General features: G+C 50.0%; 1 protein-coding gene across 8 annotated transcripts in view; it reads right to left on the bottom strand.

Annotated features, from left to right (window-relative positions):
- Positions 1 to 730: 730 nt before the first annotated feature.
- The window catches only part of TMEM229B (transmembrane protein 229B), a 48017-nt gene continuing 21081 nt past the window's right edge, over positions 731 to 27666 (bottom strand). For 2 of the 8 annotated variants that reach the window (XM_033187664.1, XM_033187658.1), the window contains exons 2-3: positions 16982 to 17154; positions 731 to 3917 (exon numbers count right to left, since the gene is read on the bottom strand). In XM_033187664.1, coding sequence (XP_033043555.1) covers positions 3396 to 3899 — 504 coding nt within the window. In that variant the 5' untranslated portion in view covers positions 3900 to 3917; positions 16982 to 17154 and the 3' untranslated portion in view covers positions 731 to 3395. Of the gene's footprint in view, positions 3918 to 16981; positions 17155 to 17263; positions 17419 to 17485; positions 17559 to 18518; positions 18708 to 21989; positions 22487 to 27666 lie in introns of those variants that run through there. The other 6 variants (XM_033187662.1, XM_033187666.1, XM_033187660.1 and 3 more) reach the window with 6 other exon arrangements.

Genomic DNA, 27666 nt, shown 5'->3' with positions numbered 1-27666 from the left:
CACAGAGCAGGCAATGGGCTCACAAACTGGTCGTGCGTCCTTCTCAAAAGCTGCCCAACTGGGAGACAGTCCCACCCACCTCAAAGGCCCTTTAGCAGAGCTGGGGCCTGCAGCTTCTCCAGGTCTGGGTGGCCTCAGGGTGGAAGGCACTCTCCCTGCCATGGCTCCCCTAAGGGCTGGGCCTCTCACCTGTCTGGATCCCAGGGTGATGCCTACACACCCCAGGGCTTCATAAATGCAGGTTCTCATGAACTGACCCACTCAGCAGCTGCCTCCCCAGGAGACCCATGCAGAGCAAGGGACCAGGACAAAAGGGCTTCACGGGGACTCCCTAGGTATTATTGCTGTGAATAAGCATAGGCCATTGTGACTCACTGGCATTGAAGAGGGGACAGGGCACATGGGATGCCTAGCAGATGTCAGAAGCAGTTCAACCATGCAGGGCAGCACATTGCAATCTGTAACTCAGAGATGCTGCCATGTCCAGTGGAGAGACGCCCAGGACACCAGAGGTTCATGAACAGCCAGCAAACAACACTCCCCACCAGCACCCCTTTTTTTTTTTTTTTGAGACAGAATCTCGCTCTGTCGCCCAGGCTGGAGTGCAGTGGCCGGATCTCAGCTCACTGTAAGCTCCGCCTCTGGGGTTTACACCATTCTCCTGCCTCAGCCTTCCATGTAGCTGGGACTACAGGCACCTGCCACCTCGCCCGGCTAGTTTTTTGTATTTTTTAGTAGAGACGGGGTTTCACCGTGTTAGCCAGGATGGTCTCGATCTCCTGACCTCGTGATCCGCTCACCTCGGCCTCCCAAAGTGCTGGGATTACAGGCTTGAGCCACCACGCCCGGCCCCCGCCAGCACCCTTAATGCTTGGTAGGGCTGGGTTTTTTCCAAACTTTGAGTCCCTGGGCACTAACAGGTTGGGGCCCTGATACTCAAAAAAGCAAGAGGTGAAGTCTGGGCTATTCCTGGTGAGATCTGAACCTGTAGATCCCGTGGTCAGGCCATGGGTTGTTGCCTTCCTTTGTTGGAGGTTTGATGCCTTATGAGGGGCAATTGGAGAAATGGGACACCTAGATGGAGCAGAAACACAATGCTGGATGTTGCCAGGCACACAGGCATACCCCCAGGACCTCCTGCACTTGGGAACTTATAGGACCCAGAGAGTAAGTGGTGCCAGGGAATGCCCACAAGGCAACATCTGGAGCAGCACGACCTGGTGGGCCAACCAAGGACTTGCTCTGGCTGAGAATTATGGAGGCATCAACAAGCTGGCCACTGGACTCAGTTGTAGAATGCAAGTGTGAAGGTGGGTAGTGTGGTCTAGGGGCCCACATGGAAGGCCTGAAGGGGTGCTGGGAGACTAAGACAACATGGAGTTGGGGAGAGAACCAAGGAAACAATTGCTCAGAGAGAACAGAGAAGCCAGACAATATTCTCCTCCTGGAATTTTCTCCATCTATAGATGGAAAACGATCTACTCCCACCAGAAGCCTGATTCTCTGTAACCCCCAAAGCCCTGGAGTTGGGGCCACAATAAAATCAAAAGGAGGGCTGGCCCCTGCAGAAAGTAGTTCATCCCTGGATTTGAGGAGCCTGCCCAATAAATAGGCTAGGAAATACCCTTCGTTCTGGTCTGGACAGGGCTAACTGCAAAAAATCCTGCCAAAGGCAGAGTCTGCAAGCTTTTCTTCAGACCTAGAACACAACTGTGGCCCACCCCACCACACCCTGCACCCTGGATTGTGCTATCGGCACAGTATGGACAGGGCAGCCAGCAGGGAAGAGGACATTCTCTCCACAGGTGATACCGTCACTTTGTAATGATTCATAAAAACGGGAAGGCTAATTTCTACCTAAGAGTCCTACTGTGGTCAAGAAGAGACCATGTACCATGGGATGGGGCACTTTCTAATGGACCCTTCCCCTTGAGGAGTGAGAGTCAGAGCCAGTAGGCTGGAGTAAGTATTTCACCTGTCCACTGCCAGCAATGGACCTGTCACAGGGCAAAGTGGGGCAGGGGAACCAAGGTGCCAATGCCCATGAGTGTGGCAGGGTTAATACTGTTTAAGGAGTAAGCTCAAAGGGTCAGCCTTGCTGGGAGGAGTTTGGGGAGAGGGGCAGCCCTGAGGTTCTGCTACAGGGCTGGGGCTACGGCAGAACCAGAACTGATACCCTCCCACAAAGGAGGCTCCAAGGAGCCTTCTACAGCTGCAAGGTCCTCCTCTCTTTCTTCCTGTCATTCTCCATCGGTCTCCAACACTGGATACCTGGCTTCTCCATCCCATAGAAAGCTAAACTGCTCAGTTTTGGCTTGAAAATAAACCAGGCAGGGAATAGAGGACCTAGAACTCTGCCTTTTCCCCACCAAACTGACTTGCCTCTAGGTCACCATTGGGGATCCACAGCGCCTATCCCAGCCTGCCTGTGCATTGGAGGGCATCATTTGTTCTCAGCTAAGCCACTGAGAAGGGAGCACTGCCACAGCCCACTAGACTGGGGGTAGGGAGGTGTAACTCAGGAACTCCTCAGGCATCAGGCCAGCAGGAACAGTGGAGGGAAGGGCTGCAAGGGGGTGGGGGTTGAGGGTGTCTCAGGGCTCCATCTCCGGCAGCTCCTGTGCTGGCTAGGGAGCTGGGGTGGGGCAGATGTGGTGAACCACGTGGATAAAGAGCTGCTAGTGGTAAAGGCCTCGAAAACAAGACAGAAAAGGGGGAAACGCCACCGAACACACGGGGATTGAAACCTCCAAAAGCCCAAGGTTGGTGGGAATCCAGCACCACGGGGTCCCCAGAAGGCCAAGGGAGCAGCGCAGGGCCCTGGGGGAGGGGAGAGGAGCCAAGGGAGGGTCTCCCAGCCCTTGCAGACCAGCGTTGCTGCCATGCAGCCTCCTGGCTGCCCAGTCTCTCCTCGGCTGCAGCTCAGCAGGCCCCTGGGGAGGTATTGGTTGCAAGCAAGCACCTGAATATTGCCTAATGGAACCAGCCAAAGCTTAACTAAATCCAGATCAGAGGGAGGGAGGTCAGGCCTTGCCTCCCACCTGCGGCCCCATTCTCATTGTCCCTTAGCCAGGACAGGGCCTGCTGCTTCCAAAGTCAACTACATAGTCCATCGCTGCTCAGCCACAGGCCTTCTGGCACCAACCCCTGAGCTGGGCCAGGACCCATGGACCCTTCCCAGTGTCCCTCTGCTGCCTCCACACCCCATCCCCCAACACCTGACCACGGCCCCCCAACACTGGCCCCCGCGGAGGTTAGGGGGCTCTGTGTGCCCTGCAGGGCTGAGACTTGGCCGGGGCAGGGCTTTTGCTGCATGGATGGGGAAACCTCACCAGCTTGGTCTCTTTGTCCTTGAGTTCCATGAGAGATCCCCAGGCCCCCCACCCGCTTCCTACTCAGTCAGTCTTGACGTGGCCGTTGGCCAGGGCCAGGGCGCCGCTGGGCTCCCCGGGCTCAGCGTCCTTGTCGAAGCGGAGGCGGAGGGTGTTGCGGATGATGAACTGCTCCATGATGAGGGCCCCGCAGAACCAGGGCACGGCGTACTCCAGGGTGATGAGGCCCATGAAGTCAAAGTCGAACTGGGAGTAGTCCCAGGGGCAGGCGTTGAACTGGCGCAGGATGAAGCCGGTGGTGAACTCCCACAGGTAGGTCCAGAGCGTGTAGATGAGGCAGCGCAGGAGCAGCGGGCAGCGGCCGCGCAGCCGCAGGTACATGCGCTCCACGATGAGGATGGAGGTGCCGTAGATGAAGAGGGCCCACACGCTGGTGACCCCTGGGAACTTCCAGTTCAAGTTCACCACGAACTCCCAGGCCGCCGTGAACATCACCTCGCAGAAGTAGCCGTGGATGGCGTACAGGTACCAGCGGGACAGCGCCGTCAGGGGCTCCGCAGAGGCCATGGCGCCGACTGGGGCTGGCTGCGGGGGGCACAAGAGAGACAAGTGAGGGCCGGGCGCGGTGGCTCACACCTGTAATCTCAGCACTTTGGGAGGCTGAGGCGGGCGGATCACTTGAGGTTAGGAGTTCAAGACCAGCCTGGCCATCATGGTGAAACCCCGTCTCTACTAAAAATACAAAAATTAGCCAGGCGTGGTGGTCTGCTCCTGTAATCCCAGCTACTCAGGAAGCTGAGGTAGGAGAATCACTTGATCCCGCAAGTCAGAGGTTGCAGTGAGCCAAGATTGCTCCACTGCACTCCAGCCTGGGCGACAGAGAGAGACTCTGTCTCCAAAAAACAAACAAACAAACAACACAACAACAACAACAAAAAAAAAAGCAAAGCAAAGAACAGAATAACCCACCCACCCCACTGACTTCTCTGCAACTCTATCCAAATGCTACTTAGAGGGAGGTGTCTGTACTCCCTACAGCTTTTTTGGATTATCTGTGGTCAGTTGAAGAGTCGGCTGGCCTGGTCCACCAATCAACCCCATTTCTAGACTACTTGCTGATTTCTCAGCAGGCCTATCCACTGGCGACCCCATTTCTTGCTCTACTTCTCAAACAGTTCCATGTCACTCATATTTCTGAGATGTAAGTGACCCATCACATTTGTCCTTGTGTGTGTGCATGCCATTTTTTAACCATGTTTAAGTGTGCAATTCAGTGGCCTTAAGTACATTCACATTGTTGCGCGACGATCACCACCAACCATCTCCAGAACTTTTTCATTGTCCCAAACAGAAACTTTGTATCCATTAAATACAAACTCCCATTCCCCATACCTTCAGCCCTGGCAACCACTATTCTATTTTCTGTCTCTATGAATTCAACTACTCTGGGTGCCTCATATAAGTGGAATCATACAAACACTGTCCTTTGTGACTGGCTTAGCATAACCGGCTTAGTTTTCACTTAGCCTAATGTCTTTAAGGTTCATCCATTTTGCAGCACATGTCAGAATTTCCTTCCTTTTTTTTTTTTTTTTTTTTTTTTTTTTTGAGACAGGGTCTCACTCTCTCATCCAGGTTGGAGTGCAGTGGTGCGATCTCGGCTCACTGCAATGTCCGCCTCCCAGGTTCAAGCAATTCTCCTGCCTCAGACGCCTGAGTAGCTGGGACTACAGGTGCACGCCACCACACCCGGCTAATTTTTGTATTTTAATAGAGACGGGATTTCACCATGTTGCCCAGGATGGTTGCAAACTCCTGAGCTCAGGCAATCTGCCTGCCTTGGCCTCCCAACATGCTGGGATTACAGGCATGAGCCACTGTGCCTGGCCAGAATTTCCTTCCTTTTAAAGGCGGAATCATATTGCATTGTATATATCACCATATGTTGTTTATCCATTCATCCATTGATGGACACCTAGGTTGCTTCTACCTTTTGGCTGCTGTGAATAAAGCTGCTATGTACATGGGTGTACAAAGGTCTGTTTGAGTCCCCGCTCTCAACTCTTTCAAGTACATATGCAGAAGTGGAAATACTGGATCATATGGTAATTCTATAGTTAACTTTCTGAGGAACCACTGTGCTGTTTTCCACGGTGGTCACACCATTTTACATTCCCTATCAGCAATGTACAAGGGTTCCAATTTCTCCACATCTGCCCCAAACACTTGTTATTTTCTGTTTTGTTTTTATAATGGCCATCCTAATGGGTGTGAGGTGGTTCTCTCATTGTGGTCACATTTGTCTTTGCTCCATTAAATGGGGTTTTGGTGTTTGGTTTCAGTGTTGAGGGGAAACCGATGGATTGACACAGGAAAGTCCTCCCCTGTCCTTCTGGCTCCCTTCCCCTTCCCTCTTTTAAACCCCACCAGTCTTCAAGGCCCGGCTCCCATGCTGCTTCTCTCTACTTTCTCCTTGCCCTCCACCAGTGACTGTCTCCACCACTTATCTTGTCCCTTATCAGGTGCCACCCCAATGTCTTTTTGAGGAACGTACTCTCATGATCCAACTAGCCTGTGAACTTCTTGAAGACAGTGACTGTTGCACTGTATCCATTAAATACAAACTCCCATTCCCCATACCTTTGTGGCCTTGACACAGGCCTCTCCTGGGCAGGCCCTCTCTAATGACATGTCCTGTTCATGTGGAGGGTGGCGTGGGACTGCATCAAGAATGGGAAGGTGGGGCTTGAGAACATAAATCCCAGCTCTGCCAGCTGCCAGTGGCTTCACATCTCTGTTGATCCCCTCTCCAAGATGGGAGAAGAGACAGAGGTTAAAGATATGACATCTGCAGTATGCACACCTGTCTGGGAATCCCAACCTCACATTTCAGCTGAGGCAGGCCTGGTCACATTAATACCTACCCATCCTTGTGCATTGCTCTGTGGTTTTCCAAGCACTTCATTCACACTTTGTCATGGATCTTACATAATTAAGATTCAGGCTGGGTGCAGTGGCTCACGCCTGTAATCCCAGAACTTTGGGAGGCCAAGGAGGGTGAATCACCTGAGATCAGGAGTTTGAGACCAACCTAGCCAACATGGTGAAACGCTGTCTCTACTAAAAATACAAAAATTAGCCAGGGTGGTGGCAAGTGCCTGTAATCCCAGCTACTTGGGAGGCTGAGGCAAGAGAATTGCTTGAACCCGGGAAGTGGAGGTTGCAGTGAGCCAAGATCGTGCCACTGCACTCCAGCCTGGGCAACAGAGCAAGACTTTGTCTCCAAAATAAATAAATTAATTAAAAAATAAAATAAAATAAAAAAGATTCAAGTGAAGGTCAGATAATTTTACTCCCATTTTTTTGCAGTGAGACAGTTAGAGGTCAGAGAGGGGACATCATTTGTCCTATATCTCAGGGCCAGTAAATGGAAGAGCTGAGACTAGAACCAATATCTCTTGCTTTCTACTTCAAAACTCATCCCCTGCACACGACTACCCATCTCTTAGACATACGTACCGAATGTCACTCCCCTGCTCAAAAATGCTCGATAGCAGCCAGGCACAGTGGCTCACGCCTATAATCCCAGCACTTTGGGAGGCGGAGATGGGCAGATCACCTGAAATCAGGAGTTCAAGACCAGCCTGACCAATATGATGAAACCCTGTCTCTACTAAAAATACAAAAAAAAAAAAAAAAAGGATGGGTAGGTATTAATGAGACCAGGCCTGCTTCAGCTGAAGTGTGGTGGCATTTATCTGTAATCACAGCTACTTGGGAGGCTGAGACAGGAGAACTGCTTGAACGTGGGAGGTGGAGGTTGCAGTGAGTAGGGATCGCACTATTGCACTCCAGCCTGGACAACAAGAGCGAAACTGTCTCAAAACACAAAACAAAACAAAAAAAGCAATGTTCGATAGCTCCCTATTTCCTAACGAAACACAACAGCATCCTTGGCCTGCCATTCAAGATTCTTCATGACCTTACCCCAATTGACATCTTCAGCCTTTTCCTCACAATCCAGCTCTTCCTGTCTTTCATTTCCATGCCTTTGCAGGTCCTATTCATTCTATTAGGCCTGCCTTTCTCCTCTTACTTCCGTGAGTATAAACCAGGTTACAGGTTACCTTCAGAACAAAATCTCTTTCATCCCCTCAGGTCCCAAGTCCTCTCTTCCTCTTCTGAATTTCTACAGCACTTACTCTGTCTCACTCCCTTTGGTACAGGTTATTTTCTATTATGTTGAGAATTTCAGTCCCCGGCCAGACCTCTTTCCTGTGTGCTGCACCTGTAGCTCCTGCTCTTCTCTAGGCAGTTCCCCGTAATATCCCACAGGCATCCCAAACCCCTTTCCTAAATCAAACACATGGGCAGGTGTGGTGGCTCATGCCTGTAATCCTAGCACTTTGGGAGGCTGAGGCAGAAGGATTGCTCGAGCCCAGAACTCTTGAGTTCAAGACCAACCTAGGCAATGCAGTGAGACCCTGTCTCTAAAAAATCAATAAATAAAATCAAACCCATTATCTTTTCCCCAAAACCTATTTCTCTCCTAAGACCCCCACCCCAATTAATGGCACCACCATGCACCTCATTAGAACCAGAGGTCTCGAAGTCTCTCTGGCTTCCTCTGCCACATCCCCACCCTAACATGAGTTCCTGAGAGTGAGGGCCTTGCCTGCCTGGTTCAGCACAGTATACCCGGTCCCTGGCACAAAGCCCAGCACACAGTAAGCATTCGAGAAAAGAATAAAGACATCTCTTAGTTAGCAATTGCCATATAACAAATCATCCCAAAAAACCTGGCCTAAAACAATTATTGTCTACTATTACAGCTCACATGTCTGTGGTTGGCAGACGGCTGGGGCAGTGTAGCTCCGCTTCCCCTGTCTCTCATCCTCCTCTGGGGCCCAGTGGACTTGCCTGGCCATATTCTTCTCATGACAAGGGCAGAGGCACAAAGGTGAGCAAGCCCAGCAGCACAAGTGTGGTTCAAGACCCTGGTTAAGCCATGCCCACCAACAGCCCACTGGCCAAGGGAAAGCCACCAAGTCAGCTACCAACTCCCACCCTTTCTATCTCTTAAGTATCTTTGGGATCCATCCCCTCCTCTTCATTATTCTTCTCATTGCTGCCACTGCTCTGGTTCACGCCCTCATCATGTCTCACCTGGATGACTCCAAAGGTCTCCCAGCTTTGCCTTCTTCCTTCTAATTCACTCATCACAGGACGAAAGAGTGTGTAAAAAAAACGCAACCTTTCTGAAATGCAAATCCGATGTTTCCCACCACTTAAAGCCCATGAGTGAATCTTCAACATCTACAGAGTAAATAAAGCTCAAACCCCTGGGGACTGCTGGCAAAGCCCTTCACAACTGTCCCTGCCTCTGATCCTGTCCTCCAGATCTCTACCTTGCTGTTTTTGCTACCTTGGCCTCTCCCAGGGCCGGTGAACCCTCCTTAAAGACCCAGCTCCTCCTCTGTGAGGACTTTCCTAAGCACCCTGACTCCAGACTGTCTGCCCACTTCTGCACCCTCCCTTCTCTGTAGTGATAGAGAGCATTCTGCTTTGCTGGATTCATCTGAAGGCCAGCACCAGCAGCCTCCTGAGGAATGCTTGTTTAAGATAGTGGTAAGAGAAAAAAGCAGGATTCAACCTAACTCTGATTCTGCAAAGGCATGCATATGTGCACATATACAAAAAAATTAAACAACAATCATCTTTGGATGGTGATATCACATGTGATGTTTTTCTTTATATTTTTCTGCATACTTTTTTTTCCTAACAAGCATGTATAACTTTTATAAAACTAAAATTTCATCTTAAAAATGCTTAAGGAGCCTGGATGCGGTGGCTCACGCCTGTAAAACCAGCACTTTTGGAGGCCGAGGTGGGTGGACCATGAGGTCAAGAGTTCAAGACCAGCCTGGCCAACACGGTGAAACCCTGTCTCTACAAAAAGTACAAAAATTAGCTGGGCATGGTGGCGCGTGCCTGTAATCCCAGCTACTCAGGAGGCTGAGGCAGAAGAATTGCTTGAACTGGGACCCGGGAGGTGGAGGTAGCAGTGAGCAGGATTGTGCCACTGCACTCCAACCTGGGCTACAGAGCAAGATTCTATCTCAAAAAAAAAATGCTTGTGGAGGCTGGGTGCGGTGGCTCACGCCTATAATCCCAGCACTTTGGGAGGCCAAGGTGGGTAGATCACCTGAGGTCTGGAGTTCGACACCAGCCTGGCCAACATGGTAAAACCATGTCCCTACTAAAAATACAAAAATTAGCCAGGTGTGGTGGCATGTGCCTGTAATCCCAGCTACTCGGGAGGCTGAGGCAGGAGAATCGCTTGAACCTGGGAGGCAGAGGTTGCGGTGAGCCGAGATAGCACCACTGTACTCTAGCCTGGGTGACAGAGTGAGACTCCATCTCAAAAATAAATAAATAAATATCCTTGTGGAATGAATACATATTCATTGTATTCATACATCATATATAGAAGGTGTTCAATGAATTTGCTAAGAATTCACTTCAAAGAAACCTGAAGTCACATAAAATTAATGCAGGCTCTTCCCTCATGGGTCATCCAACAACAAACCATGCATCACAGGTCTGAATATGGCCAGCTGGTCAAGTTCAGGGGCCCCAGATGATCCTAACTGCCTGGGTTGGAATCCTGGCTGATACTTTCCACCTGTGGGACCTAATGGACGCTACCCAACCATCCTGTGCCTCAGGGTCCTTGTAGGTAAAGTAAGGGTAATGGAAGTAATAGCCACAGAAGGCTGTTGTGAGGATGAATGAACTAGTACATATACTCTACTTAAAATACAGCTAAGGCTCCAGAAAGGGCAGCTGTCATTTCTGGCACAGAGCCGGGCTTCTGGACAGCCCCCTCCTGCTTTTACGCCACCTCCTACCCGATGCAGGGACACTGTGCCCCTGCTCTCGGCAGCCTCCAGGTAGCCCTTCCTGTCAAGCAGGTTAGGTCTTCATTGCAACCCTGAGCACCAAGCTAGCGAGCCAAGAAATCCGGTGGCAATAATAACCCCACATATGGCCCTCAGGAAAACAAAACTCCCACAAACATCCCAGGAGAGTGAAGGTGAGCCTCCAGCTGTCTTGTGGCTACCGAGGGATGAATGGAAAAGGAAGGGTGTCACAGCCAGCCCGAGGGGCAGGCTTGAAAAGACGGTAGAATGAAAGGGGCACAGCCTCTCACCCCCTCATTTTATCCTATACCTCCCAACCCCAGGCAGGAGAGAACAAATCCAGGCTCCAGGCGAACACACTGAGGAGGACTGAGGGCCTGAGACAGATGGCACAGCACAGGGATGTGAAGACCTCTGGACCTCCTACCCCGACTTAGGCCCCAGGACCTGCACGAATGCCCCTGATGCTCCCAGCCCCCAGGACCTGGGCTGAGGGAAGGGGAACCTCACAGGGACTCTCCTGCAGCAGCCTGACATGACTGCATGGATCTCATCACTTGCGCCAGATCCCGGGCCTTGAGGCTGACTTTACACCTTGCTCTTCTTCCCTCTGATCTCTCTGGGATGGTCCAGAATGGTTTCCCAACTGTAACAGATGGGAGGGTCCAGTCTCTTCCCCAACCCCAGCAGATAACTTGGGAGAGTTAGACCCCAAAACCCTGGGAGCAGAAGCAAGATGAAATGGATAGCTGTCAAAGGGACAGAGAAACCTAGGGTGAGAGACAGCAAGTTGCTGAACAGAAGAGAGACTGGAGTTCACGCCTATAGTCCCAGCACTTTTGGAGGCTGAGGTGGGAGAATAGCTTGAGGCCAGGAGTTTGAGACCAGCCTGGATAACATAGCGAGACCACCATCTCTATAAAAAGAAAAAAAGTAGCCTGGTTTGATGTGGTGTGCCTGTAGTCCCAGATGCTAAGGCAGGAGGACCACTGAGTTCAAGAGTTCGAGGCTACAGTAGGCCATGACTGTGCCACTGCACTCCAGCATGGACAAGACCCTGTCTCTTAAAGAAAAGAAAGAAAGAAAGAAAGAAAGAAAGAAAGAAAGAAAGAAAGAAAGAACGAACAATGAAGAAGCAAGATGGGGGAGGAGAAACAGGGTGTGCCCCAAGCCCAGATTCTGTTTCTGGGCAGCAGGAAGCCATGGGTAGTAGATGGAGGGGAAGCACACCACGGCAATATCAGACAGTGTCCGAGGGTGAAGCTAGGAGAACATAGCTGGGCCATGCAAGACCACAGGGGAAATGAAAGACCTGGGTCAGGGCAGAAGATGGGGTTGAAGACAAAGGAATAGGAGACAGTGTCATTGGCTAAGGTGGCAGCTCCCAGTGTGGTGAGGGAGATGATAATATTAGAGGCTGGGCATTGACCTGGATGCGTTTTCAGAACCCCACCCTCCAAACCCATTTCTAATCAGCACAGGAGCTGTGCTTAACTTTGAACTAGGACAGGCTCACCCACCCCATACAGGGCCTAGACAGGCCTCTATTCCCTGCCCTGGCCTCCACCCACCTGACTCACTGTACCCCTGGGCCCCTTCCACTAGCTCCTTGCTCAGCCCTGGGATCAGAGTCCTGGTGAAGCCTGCAGCAGGAAGAACTGGCAGCTCAGGGGACCTTGGCTTCTTTCTCCTGGTGACAAACAAAACTGTCCTGAGACCTGTGACATGAAGATAGGACAGCCCAGGAACAGAAATTCAGAGTCAATTGAAGTGGAGGAGAGTGTGAGCAAGGTTGAATGCAGGAGGACAGTGTCTGGAGAGCAAAGGACAGCTTCACAAGCAGGGTTTGACTGAACAACACTCAAATCCAAGAGTCCTCATACCTGATGAAAGAGCCTGGGCAAACAGAGTCCCAGCGAAGGGCCAGGACTCAAGGTGACTTGTGAGGGCTGGGAACTACCCCTCCAAGGGAACAGGTGATGGGGAAGAAGAAGGGGAGCTGGCTTTCAGAGCTCTGCTCACTAAGAGCATCTCACCGGGGGCTCTCCGAGCCTGCTGTTCCACAGGGTGGCAGGGGACACGGCCAGCAGTTGAGAGGGGTAGAGAGGCTGCCATAAAAGTCTAAGACAGGCTGAAGGCAAAACCAGATGGAATAACTGCCCTTGGTTTTGTCAGAAACTCCCATCTTGTTTCAGGGGGCTCAGGTGCCACAACACAATGACTCTGGGAATTTTGTCCAGGGAAGCATCTGGCCAGAACATCGGGATTCCCCTTCCATGCAACCGGGCTGAGACGGCCTTCCGCTTTCACCCCACTCACTTCCCAAGCTTCACTCCCTAGCCCCAGGGATGCCCATCACTACAGTTCCATGTTCTGGGGAGACCCACAGCCCTTCTAGGAGGCCCCTGAGGGCAAGGCAGTGGGGGACAGCTTCAGGAACCCCTGGGTGGCTCTGTACTGAAGATGAGTGGCTTCAATGAGGAAAGGGCAGAAACTTCCCTGAACATCCCCTGTGGTCATCAAGTTAGCAGGGAGGAAAACCGGGCTTGCTCAGGGCCAGAAGGGAAGCAAGCGGAGGGAAACTCCTATAGCCACTGGCTGGTGCACATGCCGCAGACTTCCACCCTCTTGCTGTGGGCACCCACCCAGGAAAGCCCCTGGGATCAGTGATACTGCAGGCCTTGACAAAGTCCTCCCTCCACCTCCCAAGTCACAGTGATAATAATAACCAGGTACTCTTCTAAGTATTTCCATGTATTAACTGAAAAAAATCATCAAGCCCATTTTACAGATGGGGAAAGTGAGGCAGAAAGAGACTACATTTTTTTTTTAGATGGAGTCTCACTCCGTTACCCAGGCTGGAGTGCAGTGGCACGAACTTGGCTCACTGCAACCTCTGTCACTCAGGTTCAAGTGATTCCCATGCCTCGGCCTCCCGAGTAGCTGGGATTACAGGTGCCCGCCACCACACACAGCTAATTTTTGAATTTTTAGTAGAGATGGGGTTTCACCACGTTGACCAGGCTGGTCTCCAACTCCTGACCTCAAGTGATCTGCCTGCCTCGGCCTCCCAAACTGCTGGGATTATAGGCATGAGCCACCACGCCTGGCTGAGCCTACATTCTAATAACTATAAAAGGCAAGTCTGGGATTCAAACCCCACAAATCTGGCTCCAGAGTCTTTGCTCCTAATCAGCACACTGCCCTGCCCCCGAGGCTGACTACAGGCTCCTCTGAGGGCACTACCATTTTCTGAGTTCCTGATTCTGGAAGGCTGGGATGGTATGTGGAGAGACAACAGGAAGTAAGGAGAAGGCTGTGAACTTCTAGGTGGATCATTAACAAACATCCCAACCGAGCGTCAGAGCTCCTAAAGGCTCCCAGCCTGTTCCTCAGGATCCACATAGAGGCCCTCTAGGGTCAAAGCTGACAGTCACAGGACCGTGACAGCAACCAACCCTCAGGCCTCAAGGCATGCGCCACTCAAAGGCCCCTCACCAGGACACACAACCCGGAGGCCCCCTGACTGCCAGCCCACCCCAGTGCTCCTGGGAGTCTCAGATGGCCCAGCCCTGCCATGGAGAACTACCCCTCCAAGCGAACAGGTGATGGGGAAGGGGAACGGGAGCTGGCTTTCAGAGCCCTGCTCACTAAGAGCATCTCACCAGCCAAGAGCAGGGCCAGCTGCCCAGAGGAGCAACAGTCAGCATGTCAGGAGCAACGGTCCAAACACAGAGGATTTTAGGGGGGCTCAGATCCAAGCAAACCCCAGCAGGAGGCAGGGCAGGGTGAGTGGGCTTGGGGGATGGAGTCAGTTCTGGCACAGAGGTCCCTGGGGCTCAGGAAGCAAAGGGCGCCCTGCACGGGGGAGGGGCGGCAGGCTGACATCCCAGACCTGTATGTGGCTGCCTTGCTGCTACCATTCAGATCTCAGCTCAGCTGTCACATCTTAGGGACTTTTGATTCCCCAGTCCAAAATAGCCTCTCTGTCACTCACATCATTCCACTTTATTTTCTGCATAGCACTTTCACTTTCTGATATGTTGCTTCTTATTTATGGTCTGTCTCTCCTCAACTAGAATGAACGCTTCATGAAGGCAGGGGCACTGTCGTGTTCACTGCTGTGTAATCAGTGCCTAGAGTAGTGCCTGGCAATAATACCTAATAATACTTGTGGAATGAACGGATGGATGAATGGGCCCAAACAGGCCCAGGCCCTTAAACACTGATGAGGGCAGGTATAAACGCCTCAGTCTCTCTTCCCTCCTTTCTTGAGAAATACAGCCTTATAAAATGTTTAATTCTAGCATTTAATTTTTTTCTGATTAAAGCAACATGTGCTGAAATTTAAACATTACAGAATGACATAGAAAGCAAAAGTTCCCTGTAATCACACATCTTAGAGAAAGTCGCTATTAATGGTATGTTGTGTAGTCATCCAGATTCAATTTTATTTTTTAAAAAGCCAATCCATGCATCATAGAAAAAGCATTCATTCATAGGCCAGGCATGGTGGCTCAAACCTGTAATCCCAGCATTTTGGGAGGCTGAGGCGGGAGGACTACTTGAGCCCAGGAGTTTGAGACCATCCTGGGCAACATAGTGAGACCTCATTTCTAATAAAGAAAAAGCAGTCATAATTCCAGGCTAACAGAGATTATCATTTCTCCTTTGCAATATTTTCCTATGTATGTATTTTACAAGTCACCATAATACACTTATTCTGCAACCTGCCATTTTTACTTGTCATAATTATTTTTCCAAGTTGTTATATAGCCTCTGTGCTCATGATTATAATGGCTGTGTAATATTCCAGCAAGTGGAAAACTGTAATTTACTTAACCTAGATGTCCAAAGGAAACAACTGTTTCCCATTTCTACTACTGCAGATGATATAACGATGGCATAAATTGCTCTGGGGAGATGTGTCTCCCATCTGAGTCACCATGCTCCCACAGAGGCATCCATGGCCATCTCTCTACCTCCAACCCCCTTCCTACAGTCTAGGCTTGCTCATACCACCCTGGCTACAAATCAACTCAAGAACACACTTCCTGAAAAACACTCCAGTCAAACTGACTTTGCAAGCCCAGGCTGAGTGGAAAACAGATTCTGGCCCTGAATTATAAACTCTCAACTAGGAGAGTCAAGATCTACCTAAAGTGGAGAAAGACCTGATTACTCCTTTTCTACTCCCTGCAAATTCCTGCATGGAATCTGAAGCTCTAGGCTCCCATGGACCAACCTAGGAACTCCTAAAAAAGCTTGTCTCTTCAAGGTTGCAAAAGCCCAGCTCTGCCTGCCATGCCTTCTGGGGAACTTCCTTCCTGCAGGTCTCTGATCCCACCAGGCTACAGGCCCTGCACAGACATAACAGCCTTCACGCCAAACAGGCCTCTGGGGGTTGGGAAAGCAGCCAATTGTCATTTTTTAAGGCATCATAATTAAGGAAAAGCCGGGGGCTGAGGCTGGAAAGAAAGGCCTGTAAGGACAGGCAGGGCTGTGCAGTTAGAAGCCTCTTGTCCTACCTCGAGCTTGTCTTGCTGAGGAGGAGATGCTGCTGCTGACATGTGGCAAAAACAAGAGGACCTGCTCCTCCAGATCCCCTGGTGGTCACTCTTATGGCAACTAAGGCTCACAAATCTCCCCACCTCCCAGGGCCCTGGATGCCCTACTCCAGGCCTCCTAGACCAGCACCACATGCATTGCTCATGGCTTCTGGGCAGAGTCCAGTCCCAGGTGATGCACGGTCCTCACTGCACAGATCTGAAGCCTGATGGCCAAAGTAGATGCTGTTTCCCAGGTGTGGGTGCTCGCTTCACTCATGCCAGCAAATCTGAATGATATGGTTTGGCTGTGTCCCCACCCCAAATCTCATCTTGAATTCCCACATGTTGTGGGAGGAACTGGGTGGGAGGTAATTGAATCATGGGGCCAGGTCTTTCTCATGCTGTTCTCGTGATAGTGAATAAGTCTCACGAGATCTGATGGGTTTTTGTTTTGTTTTGAGACAGAGTCTTGCTCTGTTGCCAGGCTGGGGTGCAATGGCATGATCTCGGCTCACTGCAACCTCCGCCTCCAAGGTTCAAGCCATTCTCCTGCCTCAGCCTCCTGAGCAGCTGGGACCACAGGTGCATGCCACCACGCCCAGCTAATTTTTGTATTTTTAGTAGAGATGGGGTTTCACTATGTTGGCCAGGATGGTCTCAATCTCTTGACCTTGTGATCTGCCCACCTTGGCCTCTCAAAGTGCTGGGATTACAGGCATGAGCCACCGTGCCCAGCCAATCTGATGGTTTTATAAGAGGGAGTTTCCCTGCACAAGCTCTCTCTCTTTGCCTGCCACCATCCATATAAGATGTGACTTGCTTCCCCTTGCCTTCCACCATGATTGTCAGGCTTCCCCAGACACTTGGAATTAACCCTCTTTTTCTGTATAAATTTTCCAGCCTTAGGTATATCTTTATCAGCAGCATGAAAACAAACTAACACACTGGGTCTGGCCTGGCTTTTAGAGGCCATGTGGCCATAAGACGGCTCCAGCATGTGATAGCCCAATATTGCTTGACATTCCCCTCCCATTGCAGAACTGCAGCCCTGCGACAGGACCTTGGATGGGGAACAGACTCAGAACTAGAACCTCCAGACTTGTGCCCATGCTGATGAGGTGCTGAGCAGGCAGGATCGCTGGGCTGGTGATCCCCTGGGTGCTTGTAACATACTCACTTATCACACCCTTGAGTGTGCAGCTCACAACAGACATCAGGATCTTTGTCCAGGAGTGTCCCAGGATAACCTTTGTTGGCTGGGCCTCAGTGCCATTCTCAGCAACGTAGGCAAGCATCAGCCCTAGGACTCAGATGATCCTTGGCTGGGGGGCTGGCAGCTTCCATGTGTCCCTGGGAATAAAAGAGGAGGCCTTTATCAGCTCAAACTGCCCCCAGCAGATCCAAGGCAAACACTGCAAGGGCCTGGGCTCTGGGCTCAGCACCAGACACTCATCTCCACCTTGGCCACCAAGGCCCCCTCCTGCCCCCTCCTCTCTGCATCCAGTTTGCTCAGGTCTGATTAATCCAGCCACAAGAGTCTGGGATGGTCCTGGACAATCCACACGTCAGGGGTTAGGACTTAGGGCTTCTTGCCTGAATGTGTGCACACTTGTGAATCTGAGAGGAGATATAATTTTAGAATCCAGTTACATCCTCATTCAGCTTCAAATTACATTCTCACCTTCACCCTGTAGTGGGTACATCTGTTCTCAAGGGCGGTCAGAACCTCATGGAAGGCAGACAATGTAGGACATCTGTTTCAGCATTTTGAAAGCAGAGAACAACGCACATGCAGAAAAACAAAATGTGTGCTAAATCTTTCTATGTACAATTCTACCTCTCCAATATTTATTCATCTCATTTTATTATTTTGGTTGAGGCCCTTCCTATGAACATCAGTAGTCGGCTATAAGCTAATACAAATCTTACTTTATAATGCCCTTTGCCATGTAGTTAAAAAAAAAAATCAAATAGAGACAGGTCTTGCTATGTTGACCAGGCTGGTCTCAAACTCTTGGCCAACCCTCCCACCTCAGTCTCCCAAAGTGCTAGGATTATAGGCATGAGCCACTGTACCTGGCCAGCCATGTACACATTTTTAATACTATCCCTAAGACTTGACTATTTAATGGAGATTCCAACATTTTTTGTTTTAATATGAAAGTGCTAAAGCTTCCCTGAAAACCCCCTGGATATAGCACCATCTGCATATGCCCAAGGACAGCACTCAGGCCCAGCATGGCCCTCTGGGACAGGCCAGCCGCTCAGAAATTGAGAACAGTATGTGGCTACGGATGGGAGCTGGCACTCCCCCGTGGATGACTAGGCAGGATGGACCACAGGTGCTGGCCTGTGCTGATGCCCATGTCCACCTTCCTCCCTCCCCTCTCACCCCCAGGCTCTCTGAGTAGAAGCCACTTGGGCCCTTGCTCAAGCTGACAACCTGTGAGGCAGCCAGGCAGCCGGGGAGAAGTGAAAGGGCAGGAATGGGGGACCTGAAACTCACTGTATGGTGTGGTTTCGGGGGGTGCCTCCCCTGGGTCTCCCCTCGGGGCCTCTGCACTGAGAGCGTCACAGTGGGCTGCTGTACTCAGCCTTGCCTCCCCCTCCCTAGCTCCTTCACAAACGGGACTCTCCAACCCTCCCCGACCTGTCCATCTTTCCCGCTTCTCCCAGCCTGCCGGATGGCGGACAGGGGTCACCTTGGCACGTACCTATCACCTTGAGGAAAAGGCTTTAACGGGGCATATCCGAACCCTCTGGGACTCTCTCTCCACCAGCACCACAAGGACCATGCGCCTGGGGAGTTCAATCCCACCTGTGGAGACTTCCCCTACTCTAGGCCCTCAGCCACATCCACGGCACAAGTCAGAACTAAAACAGAAACAGAAACCAAAGACCACATCCTGCCGGCACAGCCTGAGGGTTACTGCAGCCAGCTCTGGAAGCCCACTGCCTGCTGGGGTGCAGCCCTGGTACATGAAGCCCCAGCACTCAGAACAGGCTCCTTTTGGTGGCAGCGTCCCACCAGACACCTCCCGCTTCCTGATTGGCAGGCTTTTTCCCCAGAAAAAACTTAGTTGCAGGGAGGAAGAGATGATGGTGCTGCAGGGGTCGCACCTCTTCCTCCAAGTGCCTAAGCTGTCCCTAGGCCTCACTGACACTCCCTATCCCCCAAGAGTAGGTCCCAGGGGACAGAGGACATGAGGCTCCTTTGAGGACTGCAGGACCTGAACCAGAGGTTCTTGGAGCATATGAATGAATGATGAGCCTTTATAGGAACTAACATATAGATGGAACTTAGATCCTCTCTCATGATTTTCTCAGGCTCCTGTGGGGCAGGGAGGGCAGAAATGGTCACCTCTATTTTAGAAATGAAAACACAGAGGGTTCAGGACAGTAAGAGATTTGGCCAAATCCAAACATTTGATTCAAATCCCAGTCCTCAGCCTCCAGAATCACCCTGTCCCCATACGATGTGCCTTCAAACGGCTTCCCACCCAAATCTCATCCTTAAGGCACATGTCTGCACGCAAGGGTCTTCAAGTCAGTGTAATCTACTCAGTCCATTCCAAATAAGCTGCTTATTTTGCAAACTTATAGCTGAGTTTGTCCATGCAGCTTCTCGTAAATATGCCTGAGATGCTGCTGGGAGCATGAAGAAGCAGAGATCACCGGCCTGTTTCAAGCCCTGTCATCTCTCCTGCCCTCCTCTGCAGCCACCATTCTGACTCCTTCTTCCAGACCCTGCTCCCTCCTCACTCCTTTGCGATGCCATCCCACAGCCTCCAGGTCATTCCATCACTGATGTTCCCAGAGGGATCTGACGTTCCTTCAACTGAAACATGTCGTCCCATCTTAAAATTATTTCTTTGTGTCTATTTCCCCCACCACACTATGAATTCCTTGAGATCATAACATTTCTGCTGGATGGATGGAAAGGCAAGGTAAAGAAGGGCCCAGCTACATTAAATTCTTGGGCAACTGAAACATCTGGTGTTACTAATCAAACATAGCAATGTCTTGTGTTTTTCTCTAATTTCTGGGCCACCATCACAGATGGGTTGTCTCCCACAAAGCGCCATACACATCGGTTTACTACAGGCAAGGCTGTCTCTGCAGGTGAAGGAAGCAAGGAGGGTGCTCACTCTCCTTTCTCCCATCTCCAGGAGTCATTGCACCACCAGAGAACGAAGAGAGGCAGAGTGGGCAGCCTGGGTTTGCACAATACAGAAGACATGTCCAACATCACGCAAGGAAGACTGGGGCAGGAACAGACCGTCCCAGGCATCAGGGGAGATACTGCAGCCTCCTACATGGGCAAGGGGCCAAGCGCAGGTTCAGGTCAGAGAATAACAACTCCTATTCTGTTAGTTCTACAATGTGCTGGCACTCTCAAAACCCACATCAGTTTTCATGCACGTAGGATTCACTTCCCAAAGAGTCTACTGGCAGGAAATTCCCTTTGCATCATTTTCTCTCCTTTCCTATAACTATTTAAGGTAAGCTGGGCTTGCAGGATTGAGTCTCTGCTTCTCTGACTGGAACCTAAAAACCAGATCTCTCTCCCCGGCCCCTTGGCCTGGAACCTAACACTGGAGACAGAAAGTATGCAGGCAAACACTACCTCTGTTTTCCTACCCCCACTCTCCTTTTCCTTAACCCTCCCCAAATCTCCCTGTAAAGCGAAAAAAGTGTTTTTCCTTCTGCTCTCACACTCAAAGCAGAACACTTCTGTGACCAGATATGGGGTGGGCATGGAGGGGGTCCCCCACCCCAAACAGTTCTCCAGCGGACACCAACTGGGTCTCCTACAGTTCATTTAAACTCTGATGCTATCTATCCCGAGATAGCAGTGGATCCCACATTTTGAGGGCTCAGTCCAACAAGATTGCCCCCACTTCAGATGCCAGTCACAAACAGTAGATCATCACCTACACTTCTGACCAACTGGCTACAAACCAGGGTTCCCATGACCCCCTCCGTGAGTTCTATTAATTTGCTAGGATGGCTCACAGAACCCGGGGAAATACTTACCTTTACTGATTTATTATAAAGGGTGCAGATGAACAGTCAGATGCAGAGATGGATAGGGTGACGTATTGGCGGTCACCCACCAGCACCGCCACATGTTCAGCCACCCAGAAACCTATCACATCTTGTTCAAGAGTTTTTATGTAGCTTGATCTCCATCCTCCCACACCTTTCTTGGAGGTTGGATGGTGGGGTCAAATGTTCTAATCCTCAATCCTCTAAGCATTTGGTCTTTCTGGTGACTGGCTCCATCCTGAGGCTGTATAGCCCCTCCACCACCCCACCACTTCCCCAGTAACTTCATTAGCACAAACTCGGGTGTTATCAAAGGTGCTTATTATGAGTAACAAAAGGCATTCCTTTCACTCAGGAAATGTCAAGGGTTTTAGGAGCTCTATGACCAGGACCTGGGGCAAAGACCGAATACATTTCTTATTACACCACACTCTGACCCAGGTGCCCACAAAGTAGAGACGATGCCTAAAGGCCCACTGGGGAACCCTCTGGTTACTCAAAGCCCCCAGTTCTTCCCACGTGACTCAGAACAGCCACTTTTACTTATCCTAGAGTAAGAAAAGCCCTGAGCACAAATGGATCTGGTAACTTCCTACACCGAGGAGGGGCCAAGCTCAACTACAAAAGCAATCAGTATTCCTGATCGCCTGAGGGGAAAGCCTCCATCTGTCCAGCTCCCCAGGGAAGCAAGGAGAGGCCCAGGCCGTGGGGGCCTGTCTGGCATGGGGAAGGTGTGTGGAGATGGGAGCCAGGCCCCAACCCCACCGGGCCCTGTCCTTCCCCTCTGTGCCCCTTGCTCTGAGCTTGGAAGCTGCATTGCCTGCCTGACATCTCTTCTGTCTCACTTGGAGACCACCTGTCTTGTCCCTTTCCTCTCCCCCTTCCTCCTCCCTATCTAGCCCACTCTATCTCACATGCCCCTCTCAAAATCCCCTTCTGAGCAAACCCTGAACACCCAACTCCACCACCTTGGAGGGTGGTCTCTGGTCCCATGTCCCTTTCCTCCCATTCCCACCTCCAGCACTCAGTAGCTGCTGCTCGCTGCCTGAAAGGCTGGACAGCTGCTGGGCTCTCTAATTAGCTGCCTGGCCACCGTCCCAGAGCGAGGCATGTGTTACTGTAAAGAGCTGCCTCACCTTGCTTTCATCAATAATCCCCTATGCAGATCCCATCAGGCAGTGGCTGAGAGGCCCTAGAATACTCTGCACGTAAGACCAGGAAGCCCTCTCCTGTCAGCCAGAAAAAAGAGGCAGTGGCCTCACAGACTCACTGGCAAAGTGACCAGGATTTTATCTGGGTTCTCCCCATTACTGCCCATGTCCTGAGGGTGTCCTGGAGGTTACTCCACCACACTGCACCTTCAGAAGCGACGGGGACCCTGCCCCTTTGTTGCCTCACCAGGGATGCAGAACGAAGCCCAGCAGGGCTTTCAGAAGACAAGCCTGGACTGCTCCTATGGTGTGACACTAGGACTCTGCTTTTCACAGCCTGTACAGCCAAGCCACCCAGAGATTTCTAAACAACTAAGGAACTTAGTCCAAGAAGTCCTGTGGTAACTGGTTTGTTTATTCAAGGTGTTGTATTCCAGTAGTCAACAAATATTTATAGAGACCCAGTGAAGGCCAGGTACTGTACTATGTGTGAACAAGACAATGGTCCTGCCCCCTTGGAGCTCACAGGCAGGTGGGAGATCAACAATAACTAAGCAGTCCCAAACATACTATAATTTCTAATATTATGCCATGAAGATGGGGAAGGCCAGGTGGAGGAAAGAAAGAAACCAGATGCTGGAGGGTGAGTCTTAAATGTTAAGGAGGTAGCATGTGGGCATAGGTCAGAAAGATGAGAAGAAGCCATGCAAAGAACTTTGGGAAAAGCATTCCAGGCAGAGAGGACAGTTAGTGAAAAGACCCTGAAGTAGGAGAAAGTTAGACAAAGTTTGAGAAACAGCAAGGCCAGAGTAGCTGGTGTTAGGCACAGTTTCTCTTCAAAGGTTTCAGTACCTGGTTCTTTGTTCTATTCTGAAAGTAATCTTACCCATCCATCAGCCCTCCCCATCTCTGTTGCACCCAAACACACCCAAGCATGTCCCATCACCTATGTACTCGTCTTTCCCGTCAAGTGCCCACTCTTGCCTCCTTTGATGATGTCAACAGTAGCCTATCGGAATTAGTTTAGATTGTGCGGTCCAAACCCAGCCAACACGGGGAGGACACAGGAACAGGGTCTGCGTTAGGGATAAAAACCCCTGCTCTCCTTTGTTTGGTGTGCTCTTGTGATCGTAACTGACAAAGGCAGCACCCTTCTGCAGAAGTAAATTGCCTTGCTGAGAAAACTTTTTGCCTGAGTGCTGGTTTCACTTTGCTACACCGAGCTTTATTTCCAACACTGGGTGTCAGTGTGCTTTGGATGCTGTCAATACCCTGCCTGTTGGGGTGAGCATCAGGCCCCAGCTTGGTCAATCACAGCACCACATTCCCCTGGTTCTGTGATTGGTTCAGGGATGGATACATGCTCCAGTCAGAGCCAATCCTGAGATTCTTGTTGGAATGGCCACAAAGACCACAAAAGAGGCATCTTTTTTTTTGGACTTGGAACTATAAGGATGTCAGTCTGAAAATGACAAGGTAAGGCCAGGGACAGTGGCTCACATGTGTAATAAATTTATTTATTTATTAAAAATAGATCTTTTTTTTTTTAAATTGAAGGATGAGAATTGTTCTGGGGAATCTGTGACAGTTGCTGTCTGCTCTCCATCTGAACAAATCGGGACCGTTCCTTTCCTTAAGTAGCAGCCCACAGGAAAGGCCAGCATGCACTCAGCTGGACACTGACCCCAGCCACACCAGGCACCTCCACCATAAGCCTTAAGCCCAACAACCCCTGCCCTTCGCTCAGCCCCTTGCTGGACAGCTCCATATACTGAGAAAGCACCCAGTCTTGCTAATGCTCAAAATATGGCTTCAAACAGCACTTAGGCAAGAGTAATTAAAGGGAATGTTATCTCAGTCAGTCTCTCATTAGCCACGTAATTAGACTGCTGAAAATAATTAACATTTCTTTTGACAAAGGATAAGAGGACCCATTACATTCATTAGGACAGCCTCAAACCAGCCTGAGAAAGGCAAGAAGAGAATTTAGAAATGAGACCCAAAGAGGTTATGCAGCTTTCTCAAGGTCACAGTGCTAGTAAGGGCAGGGGTAGGATTTGAAGCCAGGCAGTGTGCCTATGGGTTCTGTGCTCTATCAGAGAAGCAGCTATGGGGGCTACAAGGTTTCAGCCAGCAAATCTAGGCACAGGAAGGGCCCTGAATTGGTGGTTATTGAATTTGGAGTAGCCAGGCCAGTTGGCCCTGCCCCTGCCCACCATGCTTATACTCTGGACACTAGGGTTGAGAGGTAGGGGATGTCTAGACCAGTTCTTGCCAGTGCCCAGCAGGTACATCCCACCCTCCTGTCCACAGCCAGTGGTGGCTGGCTCTGGTGCACAGAATCAGCGTTCACAGAGAGGTGACCTAAAGACCTCAAGATCCAACAGAGGAACACAGAACAAAGGCTCATCCAACATTTGACAAGAACCAAGGCTACAGAAGAAGCACCAAATTTAAAAACAGAAGTGGCCAGATGCAGTGACTCATGCCTGTAATCCCAGTGCTTTGAGAGACTGAGGCAGGAAGACTGCTTGAAACCAGGAGTTTGAGACCAGTCTGGGCAACATAGTGAGACTTTGTCTCTACATAAAAATTTTAAAATTAAATAAAGCAAATGGGGCAAAATGTGAATCACAGGTGAATCTGGGTAGAGAGTATATGAGTGTTTTGTACTGTTCTGGCAACTTTTCTGTACGTTTGAAATTATTTCTAAATAAAAAGTTTGGAGGCAAAAACATCAGGGACCCTCTTGTTAGGACAGGGGGTGGGGCCCAGAAACAGACATGGAGGCAAATCCAGGGAGAACCACACTGGTCATCAGAGGTCTCCACTGGGCACAAAAATTCCGGCTCTGGGGTTTCTGCCTGCCAAATCCCTCTTGGAAACATTTCCTCTTCTAATTTGGCCCTCCTTTTTCTTGCTTCTCCACTGAGTTACTCCCTCCTCCTCCCAGGATCAGCAATCTTGCAGAAGGCATCCATCCTAATGCCAGAAGACAGGGTTAAACTTTGGAGTCTATTCATATATGTAGTTAATATCTTCTGGAGATGTTTTCACACCCGTTTTGTCCACAGCCCATAATAATGAGTCAGGTTACATTTGTTAAACCACAGCCTTCTAGATTTTTTTTTTTTTTTTTGAGATGGAGTTTCACTCTTGTTGCCCAGGCTGGAGTGCAACGGCACAGTCTTGGCTCACGTAACCTCCGCCTCCCGGGTTCAAGCGATTCTCCTGCCTCAGCCTCCTGAGTAGCTGGGATTACAGGTGCCTGCCACCATGCCCAGCTAATTTTTGTATTTTTAGTAGAGATGGGGTTTCACTGTGTGTTGGCCAGGCTGGTCTTGAATTCCTGATCTCAGGTGATCCACTCACCCTGGCCTCCCAAAGTGCTGGGATTACAGGCGTGAGCCAACATGCCCGGCCAGCCTTCTGGATTTTATATTTTATTTCCCCCAAAGTTCTGTGCTATTCCGAGTCACACTGCCTGACTTAGGCCTTCAGGCCATGTTCCTCCCTTCTGAGCTCTCACGCAGGCTTTCTGGGGTAGATGCCCCATTTCAACACCTCAGCACCATCACAACCACCTAATTCCAAAGCAAAGCCCTCAGACATAGGCACAGCCTCCTTCTCAGGTTCACTGTCACAGCTGTGTGTGGTAATGCACAGCCAGACAGCTGAAAGAGTCTTTACCCACTGTAGTCCCAGCTATTCAGGACTCCGAGGTGGGAGGATTACTTGAGGCCAGGAGGGCAAGGCTGCAGTGAGCCGAGATGGTGCCACTGCACTCCAGCCTGGGTGACAGAGTGTGACCCTGTCTCTTAATATTATTTTTAAAAAGTTTGTATCTATTTATTTTGAGACCAGGTTATGAGACTGGCTAATTTTTTTATTTTTGGTAGAAACAGGGTTTTGTCATGTTGCCCAGGCTGATCTCAAGTTCCTGGGTTCAAGTGATCCACCCACCTAGGCCTCCCAAAGTGCTGGGATTACAGGTGTGAGCCACTGCTCCCGGCTTTTTTTTTTTTTTTTTGAGACAGGGTCTGGCTCTGTCACCCAGGCTGCAGTGCAGTGGCACGATCTCTGCTCACTGCAGCCTCTGCTACCCAGGTTCAAGTGATCCTCTCACCTCAGCCTCCCAAGTAGCTGGGACCACAGGCACACTCCATTACACCCGGCTAGTTTTTTGTATTTTTGGTAGAGACGAAATTTTGCCATGTTGCCCAGGCTGGTCTCAAACTCCTGAGCTCAAGCAGTTTGCTCACCTCAGCCTCCCAAAGTGTTGGGATTACAGATGTGAGCCATGTGGCCGGCAGAGATCCTGTCTCAAAAAAAAGAGAGACCCACTTAGGACTAAAGGGACCCAAACAAACCATGCTATTGTACACATTCACTAGCTTATTAATTTGGGAATCTTTACATGCACATTTTATGTCCAGACCACTGAATGCAATGTAGGCTGGGGTATGAATGCTGAAGCACAACAGCAGGGCTGGTTGTTTTTTAAAACACTGGCAATATAAGAGCTTGGAAATTCTACAGTAACATCCAACATCAGAAAACTAATAATAACTTACATTCTTACAGTGCTTTTTACTTAAGCGAGACATTTCAAATTCATCTCAGCATTCATGCATTCAACTCACACATTCATTAAACATTTACTCAATATCTATTTTGTGCCACCAGGTACATTCAAAGACCACAAAGTCAAAGACCCCAGCCCAGGGCCAAAAGAAGCTGACATTCTATGTGGTACCGGATTACCCATCTGCACACTACACACATGCTTAGGGCACCTGCCACCATGGGGCACCAAGACAATTATTTTAAAGAAGAAAAAATGAGAGAGAATAAAAAAGAAGTCATTTGGCTTCAGCACACATATAAATTGTCTATGTTTTATATTATAATTTAGAACTATATTAATTTATTTTTAATTGCTTATGGGACCCTAATATCATCAGTGTTGAGGGCCTCTAACTCAGTCCAAACAGTAAATCAGGGATTACAATCCTAAATGCTAACAATCCTAAATGCTAACAAGGGTCAAGCAGCTACCACAAATTAGTGAAGGCTATTAAGAAACACAACACACCAATCCGGCCAACATGGCGAAACCCCATCTCTATTGGACACTGGGGTTGAGAGCCAGGCATGGTAGCGTGCACCTGCAACCCCAGCTACTCGCGAGGCTGAGGCAGGACAATCGCTTGAACCAGGGAGGCAGAGGTTGCAGCAAGCTGAGATCGTGCCACTGCACTCCAGCCTGGGCAACAGAGTGAGACCCTGTCCAAAAAAAAAGAAAGAAAAGAAAAGAAAAGAAACATGACAAAAATTAGTGAAGCCTATTAAGAAGCCAAGACTGACAGGACTCGGTGAGTGATTTATTGGGAGGGAGATTGAGAGGGAGGAGTCGAGGATGACACTTAGACTTTTTTTTTCTTTTTTTTGAGACAGGGTCTCATACACTGTCACCCAGACTGTGAGTGCAGTGGCAGAATCTCAGCTCACTGCAAACTCTATCTCCTGGGTTCAAGCGATTATCCTGCCTCAGCGTCCTGAGTAGCTAAGATTATGGGCATGCACCACCACACTCATAATCTTAGTCCCCACCAGGGGGCTAATTTTTTGTATTTTTAGTAGAAATGGGGTTCACTATATT

Source organism: Trachypithecus francoisi, unplaced genomic scaffold, assembly GCF_009764315.1.
Source record: "Trachypithecus francoisi isolate TF-2019V2 unplaced genomic scaffold, Tfra_2.0 Lachesis_group3, whole genome shotgun sequence".
NCBI lineage: Eukaryota > Metazoa > Chordata > Mammalia > Primates > Cercopithecidae > Trachypithecus > Trachypithecus francoisi.
This window is presented reverse-complemented; position numbering and strand designations above follow the sequence as displayed.